At 44.3% G+C, this 15,839-nt stretch overlaps 1 protein-coding gene across 1 annotated transcript in view; it reads left to right on the top strand.

Annotated features, from left to right (window-relative positions):
• The window catches only part of ADAMTS9 (ADAM metallopeptidase with thrombospondin type 1 motif, 9), a 164,016-nt gene that overhangs the window by 78,335 nt on the left and 69,842 nt on the right, over window positions 1-15,839 (top strand). Inside the window, exons 22-27 of the mRNA XM_014535238.1 lie at window positions 848-1,012; window positions 4,145-4,267; window positions 6,890-6,994; window positions 7,129-7,296; window positions 9,211-9,480; window positions 13,735-13,896. Of these exons, the coding sequence (XP_014390724.1) occupies window positions 848-1,012; window positions 4,145-4,267; window positions 6,890-6,994; window positions 7,129-7,296; window positions 9,211-9,480; window positions 13,735-13,896 (993 nt within the window). The remainder of the gene's footprint in view (window positions 1-847; window positions 1,013-4,144; window positions 4,268-6,889; window positions 6,995-7,128; window positions 7,297-9,210; window positions 9,481-13,734; window positions 13,897-15,839) is intronic.

The following is a 15,839-nucleotide window of genomic DNA, read 5'->3' as shown; positions in this document are numbered from 1 at the left end:
CCCCAACTGCCACCCCACCAGCCTGGTCACCCCCAACTGCCCGCCCTGCCGGCCTGGTCGCCCCACAAAGCCTGCTGTTCAGTCATTTGGTCGTCCCTCACTAACCCCCCTGCCAGCCTTATCGCCCCATGCAGCCTCCTGTTTGGTTGTTACTGTGACTGTGTACCAGACAATTTGCATGTTCCTCTATTATTAGTATAGATTTACTAGATAAACATGGGGTAAGCACTTTAGTTGGGTTTGTTTTCACTTAGTTTTCACAAGTCTTGGCAGTAGGCACTATTGTCCCCCTGGTACAGATGAGAAACTGAGGTACAGAGGTCACTTGACCTCTGAATTAAAACCCAGATTGGTCTGACTCAATTCCCCATACTTAACTCCCTCGCTAGAAAACTGTGAATGCTGCTCTTCAATACTTCAGAGCAGGGGTCCTCAAACTACGGCCCGCGGGCCACATGCAAATACAAATATTGTATTTGTTCCCGTTTTGTTTTTTTTACTTCAAAATAAGATATGTGCAGTGTGCATAGGAATTTGTTCATAGTTTTTTTTTAACTATAGTCTGGCCCTCCAACGGTCTGAGGGACAGTGAACTGGCCCCCTGCTTAAAAAGTTTGAGGACCCCTGATTCAGAGCATGATGCTGTGTCAAGTTTCTTCTGGAATCTGTATAAATACAGAGTGAATGAATGAATGAATGAATGAGTGAATGAGCCTCCCTATCTCTCAGGGTGCTGAGAGAGAGGAATTGCTGTGGGAAAGAGCGCCCCTGTTCCTGCTGGTCAGGAGTGGCCCGGGACCCCACAGGTGCTGAGAAGTGGGCCTGACTGGCTGTGCTTTCCTTGCAGTGCTTGGTCACCTGCGGGGAAGGGCACAAGCACCGGCAGGTCTGGTGTCAGTTCGGTGAAGATCAATTAGACGACAGAATCTGTGACCCTCAGACCAAGCCAGCCTCCGTGCAGACCTGTCAGCAGCCAGAATGTGCGTCCTGGCAGGCGGGTCCCTGGGGACAGGTATTTCAAAGATAAAGTTCTTAACTGCATTCTTTCCTTTCACCTGGAGAGCGCTTACAGCGGGCATGCCGACGGCAGACCTCGCCGCTGGGTCTGACTGCCCTGGGCCTTTGTGCTCTGGGCCCAGCAGGAGAAACTCTGCACCCATTTTACCCCACTTCCCAGAGTTCCCCTGGCCCTCCTGCAGCCGACTGTCCCCTGGACAGACCCACGTGCCTGTCTACTGTCTGGGATTAAAACCAGATTGAGACATGAGCATTGGAACTTGTCACAACAGATCTGGAGTCTGGCTGATGTTATCCTCTCGTGTGTCCTGTGTGTCTGTCACAGAAAAAGGGCCCAGCCCCAGCATCTTAGGCAGGAGGGTCTGGAGTGGGATTTGGATGGGACGTTGTGGCTCCCCTTGTCGTGTTTCCAAAGCTCACCTCTCCTAAGTCAGACTGTTCAAACAGATTCATCAGGTCAAAGGCTGCAGAATCATCTCGCTTTGCAAGAATCTCTTCCGAGTGGGTTTTAACTCTTGACTAGACCTGCTCTTAAAGGAGACAGTGGAAGTCTCCCTGGCGCTTGCAGTGGAGAAGCCACTGCTCTTGAGATTAAGTCCTTCCCAATATGGAAGCAAAAAGCATTCTGGTCCTATTTCAGTAGCTCTCTGGGTTCCCAGGGGAAGCAAAACAGCTGTCTGCTGTCACTTACGTAATATCTTAAAGAATGACTCACCTTCCGCTCGGTCCAGCCCCAGCTTCAGCCACTTCATCCCTCCAGCTGACATCTTCATTTCCATGCCTGCGGTTTCTGTCATTAGCATCGACACTCTTCCAAATGTTCCCCATCGCCCAGCGTCCCCAGTCAAAACATGGCTGATCACTCTGCATACACAGGGAGAGTCCACGCCCACCTCTAATCTCGCCTCCTCTTTGTCTCCATCCACATAACTCTTAGGGAGTCCTCAGAGGAAAGATGCACAGCTCAGGGTCGCTGGTAAGATTGGAAGATAACATCTGTTAGAACTGCTGGATCTGTTTTTACTCCTGTCCACACCAGACCAATCCTAGCTAGAGATTTGATCTTCCTTTGCCTGAACATGCAATTCAGGGCCACAGAATATTGTTTTTTAAAATATTGTGTAAGAGTCATGCCTGTTCATAAGAAAAATTTTGCTAAATGTTATTTATCAAAAAGAAGAAAACCAAACATACTTCTAACTCTACACTGCAGAGATTATTAATATGTATTTGATTTTCTTATAATATTTTTATAAGAAGTATTTTTATAATATTAAGATTAGACTTGGGCTTTTTTAATTGAAGTAAAATTCATATACAAAATTAACCACTTCAAAGTGAACAAGTCAGTGTCATTTAGTGCATTCATAGTGTGCAACCACCACCTGTGTCTACTTCCAGAACATTCCCATGGCCCCCAGAACACTCACTGAGCAGTTACTCCCGTTTACTCCTCCCTGGAGCCCCTGGAGCCCACAGTCTGCTTTCTGCCTCCATGTATTTATTTATTCTAAGTATTTCATATAAATGGGATCATGCAATATTGGACCTTTTGTGTCTGGCTCTTTTACGTAACATAATGTTTTTAGGGGTGACCCACATTGTAGCACACTCTTTACTCTTTTCCTTTTTATGGCTGTGTAATATTCCATCGTGTGGATATACCACGCTTGTTTATTCAATCATCCCTCATTGGATATTTGGGTTATTCACACCTCTTGGATATTGTGAATAGTGCTGCTATGAATGAATGTTCTTTTTAGTACCTGATTTCAATTCTTTGGGGTATATACCTAAGAGTGGTGTTGATGAGTTATGTGGTCATTCTGTGTTTAACGTTTTAACTACCAGTTTTCCACAGAACCTGCACCCTTTTACATTTCTACCAGTAATACACAAAGGTTCCAGTTTATCTACATCCTTGCCAACACTTCTTATTTTCCCACTTTTTAATTATGACACCTAAGGTGTTGACTTGTATTTCCCTAAGGACTTGTTGGCCATCTTTTCATGAGCTTGTTGGCCATTTGTATATATTCTTTGGAAAAATGTCTATTCAAGTCCTTATCCCATTATTTAAAATTTTGTAATTGTGGTAAAATACCATCCTAACCATTTGTAAGTGTATAGTTCAATAGTCTTGAGTATATTTACATCGCTGTGCAACCAATATCCAGAACTTTTCCTCTTGCAAAACAAAAACTCTACCCATTGCCCTGGCCACGTGGCTCGGTTGGTTGGAGGATCAGCCTGTACACCAAAAGGTTGTAGGGCTCAATCCCCAGTTGGGGAGCATACATACAGGTGACAACCAAACAATATTTCTTTCTCACATCAATGTTTCTCTCTATCCCTCTCTCAAATCAATAAAAAAAAATATCCTTGGGTGAGAATTAAATTAAAAAAAAAACTCTACCCATTAATTAACTGCCCATTTGCCCTCTATCCAGCCCCTGGCAACCACTAGTCTACTTTCTCTATGCATTTGACTATTCTGGATGCCTCTGGAAGTAGAATCATTATTATTTGTCCTATTGGGACTGGATTATTTCATTGGCATAGTATCATAATTTTCTTCCTAAAAGTTTTAAGGTTGAATAGTAATACATTGTATGTATGTATCACACTTCGTTTATGCATTCATCTGTTGAAGGACACTTGGGTTGCTTTCATTTTTTGGCTATTGTGACTAATGCTGCTATAAACATGTGAGTATATTAATCTCTCTTTGAGACTCTGCTTTCAATTATTTTGGATATATACCTAAAAGAGGAATTGCTGGGTTATATGGCAATTCTTTGAGGACCTACCATACTATTTTTCATGGTTCTGGTAACTATAGTGTGAAAGGTGTAAAAATTATTGAAATGTACTCTTCTTCTTCCATGGTTCACAGTTAAGGAACTGAACTCCTACAGATAAAATTTCAATGGAGATAGAAATAATTTCAAGTGTTGTAATAATTTGTACAAAGCAGGATCGCCTACCTTTACCTAATTTCTTTGGGTGCCTACCCTCTGACCCACAGTGATGGAACTACTTTTTCTCTTGTAGAAAGTTATGTGGAAAGTAAGCGAAAGAAATGTTGCTGAATTGTATATACTTGTGTTTTGTTTCTTTCCCCCAGTGCAGTGTCACTTGTGGACGGGGATACCAGCACAGAGTGGTGCAATGCATCGTTGGGACCTATGGCGTGTCAGTGGTGGATGTCAATGTCTGCAACGCAGCAGCTAGACCAGCTGAGGTCCAGGTGAGTCTCCTTCATTCAACTCCCTTATTGGCTTTGGGCACTGAGATGCCAAAATTTCCTAGAGGTTCTTTTCATAGGCAAGTCTTTTCATAGGTAAATATGTAGGTAGAGAAAACCGTTGATTAAATTGTTCAGGATTTACTTATTTGTTACATTTTTAATCTAGTATTTGGATGTACCAGTTTTGTTCTTCTCTGGTCATTTGAAATGTATGTAGGTTTGATTCTGATTCTTATTGGATGGCAAATGTTGATTGTGTGATGCTATTTTCTTTGTTGTTTCAATGTAAGGTTCAGCAAATAGTGTTGTATGTTCAGGCAGCAGGTCCTGGTGCTGGCTTGTTCCTGCATCTCACTATCGACTGTGCTCTTGAGGTTCTGCGTGTGTCTGTGTGCTGGAAATACTGTATAACAACGGCTACTGTATATCTCTGCCCAACTTGACATCAAGTTGGTGGCTTGGACTAGCCTTTGTGAGAGTATTTACAGCATAGAAGTCAGCAAATACTACATATTCCAGGGTTTTATTCACTGTTTTGTTGATTATTTAGATGTAAGAAGGTAATGGAGAAAATAGCAGTCATGCAAATAAAACTTAAAAGAGTCTAGTGTCTGTAGCTGTTACATTATGAATAGCACAAAAATTAAAGAAATATTTTTCCGGTATTTGAAAATCACTATCTGGTTTCACAAAGAAATCGTTCATGTCATTGGTGAATGAGCCAAGTTTGTACGTACATCTTTATTGTTTCACTTTCACCTTATGCTTAAAAGTAAACAAAACATCAACTAACATTTATGTCAGAACTACACTTGTCTGGCAATTACAACCATAGTTTGTCAACAGATTGCAGAGTTCAGCAAAAATCATCAAAACTATTCTGTAAGAATCAATTGACTGTATGGAATTTTAAATGAAGAATTCTATACTTTATTGTTATTTGTAAATTGTATGCTGTGTATCCTGTATATCAGTAAAATTTATAAGAAGCATATATGTGCATGTGTAAACATATATCTCTCTACACAAAAACATGCACACCTTTTTCCTTGAGAGCTCGTTGGCGATCACTCACCAGCACACCACTCTGTGTGGGCCTTGATTTGGGCATCCTTTTTTGTGAAGAGGAGACTTGGGTTTGCACATCAGCTTTGCTAATTGCCGAAGACCAGACCTGAACACAGACTATGCCCAGAACTCGTGCTCCCAGGCTCCATCCGGCAGGACACGGGCTCTGTGCTGACACCCTTAGTCTATGCATGTCGCCATGGTTGTCTATGGATGAGGCGTGTCAGAAAAATAAAGGAATATGTCAGTGCCGTCTGGGCTGTCACTGCTGATCGATTAACCAAACACAACTTATGAGTTGTGTCGTCTTTATTTTTATTACTTTACTGAAATATTTCAAACCACCATATTATATAGGCCTGTGAAGTGCTAGCTATTACATCTGAGCAGCCATGAAGTAAGGACTTAGCAGCTCCCTTAGAGATTCAAAACATACATTTCTCTCTCAACTGTTCCATAATATCCATGGGACTAGAGGGCAGCCCCACAGTTGCAGCACATGATTGATTTCTTCTCAGTATGAAAATATCGCTGTGGCTTCTCTGGACCATGGACAGAGGAATAGGTGAGGTCAGAATGTCCCGTTCAGATCCGTAAGCTCCCTGGAGTCAAGGATGCCTCCTTCTCCCAGCACTTCACACCGTGCATAACATCGCAGGCGTTTTACGGACGAGTATTGAACCAAAGAATATTTGCTAACCGCTGAGGCTGGGAGTGATTGTGAGCAGGTGTATACTTCTGTTTTCTCATTAGTAATTCTGGGAATATTATCTACACACCGATGGCCTCATTCATCATAGGGATTATTCTCTGGAGTGATTGAGGGGTGTCATATAAACCTAGTCATCGGAATATGGAATATACCTCTTCTAACTAGATTTGACCTTCAAGACCTCAGGAGTTATCTTTAAGTAAACTCGGAAAGCAAGTTCATGATCAGCGAATTCTGATGAGGAAACTAATTGAAGTTTGGGAACAAAGTTTGGCCTTCAGAATTTTGAAAAATTAACAATTGATCATTTTAAAAGGATATTCTGCTCTTTCCCAATTTATCTGCCATTTTACAATATTTTTTCCTCTTTCTATTTGAACAGGTTAGTAAATATGGTATTAAAATAATTAAAAAGACCCCTAAAAGGCACTCACAAATTGACTCAAATTATATTCCATTTACACTTAATGAAATTGGGGCTGGCCTTGGCCAGTGCAGCTCAGTTGATTGGAGTGCCATCCAGTACACCAAAAGGTCACGGTTCAATCCCCAGTCAGGATGCATATGGGAGGCAGCCAATCGATGATTCCCTGTTACATTGATATTTCTCTCTCTCTCTTTTTCTCTCTCTCTCCCCCCCTTTTCACTCTTTCTATAAATCAATGATTTTTTAAAAGTTAAAAAAAAAGAAATTGGGGCTGAGATAGCATGTTACTTGATATCTCTCAAAATCACACACAAATCTGAAGTGTTAGAATTTTCAGTTTTCTATTTTTCTTTGCCATGACCATGAAAGAGTGCACTGACGTAAAGGTAACTGGTGTCCCCCTTCTCATATCTAGGACTGCGAATTGCCACCTTGTCACCCTCCGCCGGCTGCCCCCGAAGCAAGGAGGAACACGCACGGCGCCCCAAGAACCCAGTGGAGATTTGGGTCTTGGACTCCAGTAAGAAATCGGATGGGAGAAGCTGGGGGTGGCGGGGGGAAGGTGCTCTCTGACATGACCATGGAAAGTGGATCACTGTCCAGGTAGTGACCCCCTCCAGTAACATCTCTGCATGATTTTGCTCCAAAACCCAGTGCTCAGCCACCTGTGGGAAAGGGACCCGGATGAGGTATGTCAGCTGCCGGGAAGAGGATGGCTCCGTGGCTGAGGAGAGCGCCTGCGTGGCCCTGCCGCGACCACTGGCAGAGGAGGAATGTGTGGGGACCCCCTGTGGCCAGTGGAAGGCTTTGGACTGGAGCCCTGTAAGCGAGAGAATTTGGGGACTGGGGGAGGATTGGGGAGCAGTAAGCGGGGGGACTAATAGGAGGTCTCAGATGTCCATGGGTAATATTTTAGAATCGGACTTAGATTGTGATTTCACTTGTTGTGCTTCATATATGTGCAGCTGGTGTAAATCTTAGCCAGGTGTACAAGAAATGCACATTTAAAAAAAACATGTGCCATTTACAATGGGCACAAGCCCCTCTCCTGTGGGGCTGAATGGAAACCAGTCACATCAGAATGTCCTAGGTGTGTATGGGACCCAAAGTGGCGAAGTCTGGGTGCCTCCTGCATCCTGCGGTCCCTTGGAGGCCAGTGGCTCTGGGCTTCTCTGCCAAGAGTAGGCAGTGAGAACCCTCCTCCGGGGCTGCGACCTGGCCTCTGTGCACGCCAGGCACCATCTAGGGGATTTTCCAAAAGTAAAAAAATCTTTGTCTTCAGGCAGCTTCTGCTTTCTGCCTTGTCAAAACCAGGGTCCAGGAAATACAAACTGAGGATAGGCAAGGAGACATCAGGAGGAAAACGAAGGCTAATATGTCAAAGATATCATAATGTATATAAAATTTGAGAGGTAGATTCAGACAGAGCTGTGTAAGCATCCAGACCTTGTCATTTATTGGCTGCATGACCTTGAGCTGTCTGGTTAAAAACCGGGAGCCTTAGTTTCTTCTGCTTTTCAAAGAAGACCAAAAAATAAAATAAAATACCTACCTTCAAGGTTGTGGAGGGAATTATTTGAGATTATATATGTTCAAATATTTAGCACAAAGTAGGTGCTCAATAAATGATAGATAATCTCATCCTCATGCTTTGAGCCTCCAAACATACATATATACTTCGGGTACAACTGTTTACCAGCAGTTATTTGTTAAAGCTCACTGTACAAAGAGCAGCGAACAACCAATAATAAAGTCCCTGCCTTCATGTAGATTATTCCAATGGAGATTCCAATCACTGAGAAAATGAGAAATAGGTATATGATATAGAACAGGGAGTGGTACTGGTAAGTGCAGGATTACTTTAGCAGAGGAATGGCCTAGAGAAAGCTGGGACGTGCTCTCAGACAAGGTAGCCGGGAAAGGACTGACGTTGATTGAGCAGGACTGAGGGAATGAGGGAGTAAGCCACGTGGGTACCCATGTGTAACAGCAGGTGCACCGGCCTGAGATGTGCGTGTCCTTGGCGGGTTAACAAGCATCCAAAAGGCCATTTGGCTGGAACACAGGGAGTGGGGAGTGATAGGAGGTGCGTCAAAGCGATAGCTGGTGGCCGTATCACTAAGGGTCCATAATTCAAGTAAGGACTTTGGACCTTGACTAATGTCCAACTGGGAAGAAGACGTTCTCTGACATGACCGTAGAAAGTGGATTGCTGTCCAGCTAGCGGCTGATTCTAATAACATTTCGACACTCTTTTGCTCCAACGCCCAGTACTCAGCCACTTGTGGGAAAGGGACCCGGATGAGGTGTGTCAGCTGCCAGGATGAGGAATTGGAGAGTCACTGGAGGGCATGACATGGCAGGCTTTTGTTTGCAAGGGTCACTGTTTGTGATATAGAGATAGCAGACCTGGGGTCAGGGTCAAGGTTATAAGCAGGAGCCCACATGGAAAGCTACTGCAATAGTCCCAGCAAGGGAAGATGATGGCTTGGACGAGAGAGGTGAGGGAGGAGGTGGTGAGAAGTGGCTGGGCTTGGGTTATGTTTTGACCTCTGAGCTAAATCATTTCTCAGTGAAATGGCTATGGGATGGGAAGAAAAGGGAGGAGACAAGGATAACACCAAGGTTTTGACCTGGTCAACTGGGTGAGGAGGGGGCCATTTACAAAACATGCACATTCATGAATTCCTGACTGCCGAGTGACTGACCCCTTCTCTTCCTGAACATTCCCTCTAGTGTTCCGTGACGTGTGGGCACGGTAGGATGACCCGGCAAGTGATGTGTGTGGACTACAGTGACCACGTGATTGATCAGAGCCAGTGTGACTCAGATTATATCCCAGAAACCGCGCAGGACTGCTCGCTGCCACCATGCCCGCGCCTGGCCCCAGACAGGGGCCTTGCTCAGCACCCTTTCCAGAACGCGGGCTATCACCCCAGGAGCCTCGGCCCCAGCCAGACCCACGTGCTCGGGGGGAACCAGTGGAGGACCGGCCCCTGGGGAGCAGTGAGTATGACTGAGGCTTTTCCTAATTTGCCTTCTTCTCCCACTGGAGGCAGTGTTGGGGGTGCAGTGGGGCATGGACTAGAAACACCTTTGGAGCATTTTTTCTCACAAGGGCTGACATGCATTTTCGCTTGTTTTGGGGGTGACCACAGTGGGTTCATTGCAGTCCCTGAGAAGGTGTCACAAGCTCCCTTGACTGGGGGGAGAAGGGAATGTCCCTGCTGAGTGCAGTGGCCTCAAGAAGGCACTGTGAAGGCCATGATGCCAGAGCCTGAGGGCGTTAAAGGGGCAGAGGCGCTTTTCTGAAAGGGAGTGCTTCATGAGCCTCATTTTCCTTTTCGCTATTTCCCAGACCCGTGAGGTGTCAGAGCGTGTGGCAGTAGATCATTGTCCTGAGTGAGGGGTGGGTGACACACGAGGCCGGGTGAAATCTGAGCTGAAAGGGGAAGTAGCATACTCTTCGAGCCTGTTTCCTCATCTGTAAAACAAAGTGAACCATCATTCTGGCTTTGCTGGGCTGTAAGAATCAAATGCAACCATGCCAATAAAGTGCTTGGCACTCTGCATGCCACAGAGGGAGACCTCAATAGATGTCAGCAATCATCTTTATTATTACCATTGTCCTTCAAATTGAGGAGACCTTGAAAAATATCCAGTATTCGAAGAAAAGATATGCTTTGGAATGTTTTATTTTTTACTAAATGATTTTCCAAAAAAAAAAAAAAAGATTACATTGTGGTTACTGGCCATGTCTCATGAAACCGCAGGGAGCCAGGAAGCACGGCCTGCAGAGCCAGGGCTTACCCGTCACTCGGGGTCTTCTTTTTAATGATTTGCTACGTTTCCTTCTAGTCCTGCTAATTGTGTATAATTATGTGTGGACTAAAAAGGATTAGAAGGAGGCTGTCTGTTATCTCACGTGGTTGTTCAGGGAGTCACACTGACGCTCCGGGATTTCTGATCAGCCGCGGCACATTTTCGAGTGTGGGTTGTCTCTCGGCCAAGTGGCTGGACCTTTGCCATCTCCTGCTCCTGGCTTGCTTCCTGCTTGTCTCCCTTCGCCTGGCTCAGAAGGGAATCAAAGGGTGACTAAGGGCGGTAACCACAGGGTGTCCCACAATTTTTCTGATTGAAGAGTACGGAACGCATGCATGTGTGTTCTAAGGATAGCACTAGGAAGTTTTTAAAAAACATTTGAAAGCTGTTCTTATTTGGGACTGCATTTAGGAAAGTGCATTCCTTTCAGACTGAATGCTTCTGCCCTGGGCAGAGTTCCCAATTAGGGAGGATTAGGTAACCTTTTTGCAACAGTGGGCAGCACCATTCTTCCCCCCAGTGTGCCTGTTTTTTGTTCGGGGATTTTTTTCTAAGTTAAGGACCATGATTTTTCAGGCCAGCCTGCGCTGCCTGACCTACTCTCAGGAGTGTGCGGGGGTCTTCCTGCCTTCGTGGCAGAAAAGGCAGCAAAGAATCATGAACACGAGAGAATGGGAATGTCAAGTTTATACTGGATCCTAGAGTAAGGACCTTGTTTTACACTAGATTTCACAAACCCTGTGTGAGGTTTTCTGTGTGCTCTCAGTTAGGGGTCTCTGGTTGCAAGCAAAATAAACGAAAACTGACTCAAGTAAAAGCATTCACTTAGCCCCAGCACAAGCAGGGACCCGAGCACCTTCGGGGATCTAGCTCGGGGTTTGGCAGTTTTCTTCTGCAAAGGGCCAGCTAGTGACATTTTTATCTCTGTGGACCGTACAGTCTCTGACACAACTAACCAGCTCTGCTGCTGTAGCAGCGCAAAAGCAGGCACAGACAATACATGGGCAGGCATGGCTGTGTTTCAATAAAACTTTATTTATAAAAACAGGTGGCAGGCCAGATTTGGCCCTCGGGCTTGGGTTTGCCAAATCCTGATCTAGATGAATCAGTAACTAAAGAATAACTTCTTTAAGGGGATTCTGTCTTAATGAATCCCTTTCACCTCTGAACCACCCTTGAGTTACTCTACTCAGTATTCAAATTCCCAGGTGAGTCTGATTGGTCCAGCTTGACCAGGGATGAGCAGAGTATCTTAACAGGCAGGCCTTACAAGAGAGTTGTGCTGCCAGATGTAGGGGAAATACATGGCCCAGGTAAGATGTTCCTACCTCTTGGTTTTCTAAAGGCCATTTTTCCTTGTTTTGTGCAGCGGGGATAATAGGAGCAGGGCTTTGTTCAACGTCTACCTAGAAAAATATGTCATCTAAAGAGAATAGGAAACTTGTTAACAAAAGAAGGGCCACAAGAAATTCTGCAACCTGGGCACTGTTCCCGGGCAACACTCCACGTGTGTGCGGGAGGAGACAGACCCAAGCCGCCCTGGGTTTGGAAATGTGCGGTGCGATTTCAGGGCCGGGCCGTTCAATTGCTTGCCCCCCGAGGAGCACTCTCCCCACCTTTCCGTCAGAGCCTCAGGAGGAAGCATCTGATTGGCCAATGGGCAGCTGTAGATGAGCTCGCCTTGGATCAGGGACCCGTCCTTGCTCCCCTGGGCTGTATTGAAGGGGGTAGCCTGTGGCTTATAGAGGTACCGATTCCAGAAACGTGAATGGAACCAGCAATAAAACCTGAGACCAGTGTCGTGGGAGTGACAGGGTCATGCGTGATGCCATTGAGCCCTCCCTCGAGGAGTTGACCATTTTGTTGGGCCATAACACTCACAGGAGGCTTAATAAAGGAATAATACAAGATTTTATTATGAAGGGAAAAATTCAAGGGCCAGAAGATATATTCCAAAACTATTTATATATGGAAGAGCCTCCCAAACATTTTAAATTCTCATCCCCAAACAAAGCTAATTAAAATAATAGTTCTCTGTGTTTTTTATTATGGATTAAGCTGTTTAAAAAGTAGAAAACAAATATTTTCAAGTTTAGAGTAAGTGTACCAGACCATCTGAAAATAGAGGTAGAATATTTTAAAACATTCAAAAATTTAGGTAATCGAAAATTACCTAAATATTTTCTCAGACAGAATTCATAAATCTATTTTCTTCCTTTATACATGTTTTAAAATTAAACCCAATATATTTTTAAGCCACTCATATTTTAACAAGCATCGGTAAGGAAATTGAACTGAGGTCCAATGTAATAAGCAAAGTACATTCACATTATTATAAGAAAAAGCTGACCAGCAAGAAGCAGTATTGGCAGGTATTTTGAAATAACGCAGGTGTGGGCTGAGGTTTGATAGAAAGCACAAGTCAGCCACCAGAACCCGGAACTCAAAACATTGTTGCAAATGCATTGGAGATGATAACTCGTGGGAATTGCTTTGCTCTGAGGACTAGATGGTTATCACATAGGCAAACTGTTAGGGGTCAGAGTGAAGGATACTAGCAAACACATTGGGTTTCAAAAGATAACGAAGTTATGAGAAGAAAAACACACTGAAGTTGTAGATAAATAAGAGAGCTATGAGAAGCCCGCGTGGGAACCTAGCTGCAATGCAAACATAATTCTAGGAACAACCATGAGAGGGAGTGCTAGACTGAGCCTCCATCCGGAGAGAAGTTGATCCCTATGGAATTCAAGGGAGTTCATTGGGAAATAGAAATAAGGATGGAAACAAACCTTGCTACCATCCGCCACGAAAGCAGACCCTATCATGAAGGGAGAGATGGGAACATGACTTGTGAGAAACTGATGTCTAAGTGGTGCTCCATGTAAGTGAATGAGTTAACATGAAAGCTTTGTTTCCACAACTGGCTATTCGTTAAGCATGTCATTTGACTCCCGTGCTGTAAGGGAAGCCCCAAGTTGGTTCTAAATGAGCACTTGGAGTTTTGGAAAGAAAAGACTTTCTCAGTAGACTGGGCGGTCAGTCCACACCTGTGTACCTGTCAGAGGCCAGGAGAAGATAAAGGAGGATCATAAATACGGCTGCTTTGGAAACCACAGCACATTACCACTCATAGACACGTACTGAACACTGACATGTATAAATAAAGGTTTATAAATGTCCATTGGACATTTATCGGACACCTGCTCAAGGCCTAACGCATGCAAAGGAGAAGCACGTTTCTGCCCTCGGGGTATTTATTTGAAGACTTGCACATTAAACAACTTCACAGAAGGGAAGTTCTCACAATTGCTTTCTGTCCATTGTGAACAGTTTCCGCCCCACTTGCCTCTGACCTTCCCATCAGCTGTTTTTTATGATCCTCAAATGGAAATCAAGATGAGGATTGATCTGTTGACTGATGTCTGATGTGTTCAGTGTTCTAGTACCTGTGCTGGCGGGTCCCAGCGGCGTGTCGTTGTATGTCAGGATGAGAACGGATACCCCGCAAGTGACTGTGTGGAAAGAATCAAACCCGATGAGCAAAGAGCCTGCGAGTCCGGCCCATGTCCGCAGTGGGCTTATGGCAGCTGGGGAGAGGTGAGAGTAAAGTCCTTTGTACATGCTTTGGAAAAAACAGTAATTTTGCTGACCAAGTTGTGTTATTGTTCATAGTTTATTTGAAGGAAGAAGAACTAGCTCCAGTTAAAGCTTCTTTATTTTGGAATTAACTAGGAGACCTGTCTTAATGCTAGACTACTTTAAAAGTGCGTTTTTGATCAATTATAGACAGCTTGATTAAGCAGGTTAGAAAAATGAGGAAAAAATGCAGATAAATGCTAATTTAAATTGTTAACCTCTGCTGGTTAAAAAATGGAGGAATCTTTTAAAGTGATTGAAAATATGTGTAAAATTCGTCAATGGAAATGTTGCCATCTTCTTCATAGTTTTGGGGTCTTTTGATACACTCTTATTCTCATGGTGTAATCTGTCATTATTTCAAACCCCAGATAAAACCAGAATTAATAGGTTCTGTTCTTCCTATGAAAGGTGACTCATTTTAAACATGGCAGTGAATAATTAGCTGTATTCTCAAATAATGAAATTCTTCAGCTGTTACCTTTTAGACCTTTCTAAAGAGTTGCCTGCTATGACTGATGAAAGACGATAGAGTATTTGGACCAGAGAAAACTGGGTACCAGTCCCAGCCTTGTAACGCCAAACATCTGTATCCTCTTCTAAACATGGGAATGATAATGGCATCAACTTCATAATAATCATGACTGTTATTTGAGAGAGTGCATGTCAAATGCCTAGCACATAGCCTTCAATCAAAGTCAACTGCTATGATACAAGTTATTATTAGTAGTAATAATTATTATGATGATTAGCATTACTATCATTATTAAATGGGCTTTCGACCACTATTGCATGTAGGGCTTATATACTTATTGTTTTGTGTTTAACTAACCAAGAAGATATCTCTCTACTTTTGCATTTACAGGGAAATCACATATTTAAAGCTTCTTGAGTGTTTCTGTCTTGACTGTACAATTTATAATAATAAAAGTGTAATATGCTAATTAGGACAACCTTTTGGATGAAGCCAAGGCTGTGAGGGAAGCCCGGGTCCTGGGTGCTGGAGGGAAGCCGGTGCTGGCAGCCGGGGGAAGGAAGGCTACTCTTGCACGAATTTCATGCATTGGGCCTCTAGTTTATAAAATAAAACATGAGGATTAACATCTTGGAGACCCCAGTGCCAAAGGGGGGGGGGGGAGGCAAATGAAGTGGTTGGGCCCATTAGTGCCCCGGCTAATGGGAATCGTGTCCACATGTCATGGTTTCACGCTCGCAGCCCAGTAGTCCTGGGCAGTCAAATGGAGGTTTCTGTTGACTTTCGTTGACAGTGCGTCATTCTGGAGGGCTTGGCTGAAAGGCAGGAAGGGGGAGTCAGGCTTTGAGAGTCGTGTATCATGGTTTTCCCAAAACTCCTCAAAAGCTGTGTCCTGTGGGGCCCATGATTAAGCTTCTGTCATTGGACTGGAGCCAGGAGAGGGCAGGCATTGGCAGGATGCTTGCTGTCAGCACGGACCAGATCATCCGGATTCTGCGGGAGATCTGGCCCTGGCACAGCAGGGAGGCCGCCCGTCCGTGTTCCTGGAAGTGAGCACAGGGGTTCCGTCCAAGAAACACATCTCGTCCCTGCCTCGGAAGTTCACATCCAGCCAGGAGTCAGAACCAGATCCAGCAACCCGTCATGCTGGGTGTTCATCTGCGGGGAGGGTCAGAGTGGTGCTAAGATTGGGAGATAACGTAAAATAGCTTCTCATAAAGATTGGCATCCCAGAACAGGCAGAGGTTGGCGCAGCTTCTGAGAGGTTGCCAGGAAGTCAAACTGGCTAAGTCATTATAGTATTTCCTTTAGGTGGAACTGTGTGGTGTTTCGCATATTTGATGTTTGGTTTTATACTGTAATCTTAGTCTAAACTCTTGCTATGAAATGTACCTTATCAGATTAATTAACCTCTCTTAAGCTTAGTTGC

This window comes from Myotis brandtii, unplaced genomic scaffold (genome assembly GCF_000412655.1).
Source record: "Myotis brandtii unplaced genomic scaffold, ASM41265v1 scaffold140, whole genome shotgun sequence".
NCBI classification, from domain to species: Eukaryota; Metazoa; Chordata; class Mammalia; order Chiroptera; family Vespertilionidae; genus Myotis; species Myotis brandtii.
Note: the sequence above shows the minus strand (reverse complement) of the source record. Positions and strands in the feature narration are given on the sequence as shown.